This window comes from Arachis ipaensis, chromosome B03, assembly GCF_000816755.2.
Source record: "Arachis ipaensis cultivar K30076 chromosome B03, Araip1.1, whole genome shotgun sequence".
Lineage (NCBI taxonomy): Eukaryota > Viridiplantae > Streptophyta > Magnoliopsida > Fabales > Fabaceae > Arachis > Arachis ipaensis.
The window spans coordinates 2,294,176-2,296,211 of record NC_029787.2 but is presented as its reverse complement, the minus strand read 5'-3'; the positions used below and the strand labels follow the sequence as shown (position 1 = coordinate 2,296,211).

The 2,036-nt window shown below is 40.5% G+C and overlaps 1 protein-coding gene across 1 annotated transcript in view; it reads left to right on the top strand.

Annotated features, from left to right (window-relative positions):
- The window catches only part of LOC110270499, a 4,663-nt gene extending 2,627 nt beyond the window's left edge, over positions 1-2,036 (top strand). Inside the window, exons 2-3 of the mRNA XM_021120119.1 lie at positions 227-811; positions 1,919-2,036. Of these exons, the coding sequence (XP_020975778.1) occupies positions 227-811; positions 1,919-1,924 (591 nt within the window). The 3' untranslated portion in view covers positions 1,925-2,036. The remainder of the gene's footprint in view (positions 1-226; positions 812-1,918) is intronic.

Below are 2,036 nucleotides of genomic sequence, written 5' to 3'. Positions count from 1 at the left end.
TAAATCCTAAAAATCCTAACCCTCTCCTAACACACACACGCTAACACCAACGCTTCTCACTCTCTGGAATCACAAAGAAGGAAAGAAAAGGAAACAGAGGAACATATACCTCCTAATTTTATAAAAATACCTAAACTACCCTTTACCCCTTTTTCTAAATCCTAACCCTCTCCTAACACACACACGCTAACACCAACGCTTCTCACTCTCTGGAATCACAAAGAAGGAAAGAAAAGAGATAGAAAGAAACAGAGGGAGAGGGAGACGGAATAAGAGAAGAGAGGAGGGAGAAGAGAGACCGCACGGCAAGGCTTGGTCATGCCGCCGCATCGCTGTCGCGTCATTGTCACAGGGGAGAGAGAGAGATGAGCCCGCACACGAGATTGCGACGGAGAAGAATGGAGATGTACTGCCATTACCGTCATGCACCGTCCTGCCTCTGGAGCCAATTGGAACCTTTGCCGTCGAGTCACGCCGTTGCCGTCATTGTCGTCGCCGCGGCGGCAAGCGTGAGGGTCGACCAAGGAGCAATAGGTATGTGGAGGAGGGAGGAGCTGTTACACCGTCGTTGAGCAACTGCCACCGCCGGAGCTCGTCGTTGAGCCTGCCTGCTTCGCATTCTACCCTTGCTCTGCTCCGCTGGGGGCTGAGCCCTGCCTCTCCTTGTTCATCAGAGCTTGTGGTGTTGCTGTGGGAGTCGCTGTCAGAGGAGAGGAACTGCCGCCACCGCTGTTCCATTGTGTCCTTCACCGTCGACGTCGGGCGGTCACTGGAGTTGCTGATGCTCCATCCCTTATTTTCTTTTTCTTTGGTAAGACTAATCTTGTTTTGCCTTGTCTTGCCATAAAGCTCTATTATTGACTCTGTCCTATACTTGATGTTTATTTCTGTTTTTGCTCAGTTTTTAAACCACCGTAGGCTATTAGATTCGCTGCCATTGTTACTGTGGTTGTTCTATGTTATTGATACTAGGGCTATTGTTGAAGTTGCTGCAGTGAGAAATCGAAGTTGTTGCTATTACCTCGGTCCGAATTTCGTGCTCTTTCATTCCATTCTACTTCAACCTTCCTCACCTTTTATCTTGGCACTCTGGTTTGGTTTTCTCGGTCCCTTGGAGCCAATTTGTGAGTAGGCTTTACATTTATAACCGTTACATTTTTTTTGTTTATGCTATTCTGAGTTTTTAATTATATTTACAAAACTATTGTTGAAGAACTTTGATTTGATTAGAATAATTAATTTATTATAATTGAGAAAATATTTTTATGAAGTTCATATCTTAGAAATTTTACATGAGACTATATATATTTGATGAAGTTTTATATTATTTTAGCACATTTGATTTTATTTGAAAATATACTTTTGAAACATTGAAGTATTTGTTAGTACTTATTGACTTTGAAATTGTGAAATGTGTTTGAAATTATTTATGATTGAAGAAGTTATGAGTTGAGAAAATATTTCTGATGAAAAAGTATTATTTGATTTGATTTGATTCGATACCTTATATATTTGAAAGATCAAAGATTTGTTGTATTTGAAATTATATGTTTTGAATTGGTTTGGGAGGCTCGTATTAGAAAACCGTAGTTAACGGCGGTTATGACGTTAACTTAGATGCATCTAACTCAGACTCCAACTAGCAGGGGTGTTGCTAGCCTAACGTGTAGGCCACACGTTAGATCTGATATTCTGTTAGGACACACAAGAGGAAAGGGCTACCCATAGAGGTGGAGCCGCCCAAGTGTGGACTTTTGATTTGATTTCTGTATGAGAACTCCCTTATTGATTCACTTATTTATATAAATTATTATCTTCTAACAAAAATTATGTTTATATGGTCTCATGTGAATTATAGATGTACTGTCTAGTCACTGGGTTGCAAAACTCACTCCGTTTTTCTAAAAATATTTATCAGGAATAAATATTTGATTATGTGAGCCTTTCTATCCAAGAGTAATGATCTGCAATAGGTATCTATTCGTTGTTGAGTTCTTAGACGTCATCTGCTCCATATGTCACAGGCAGGATCCACC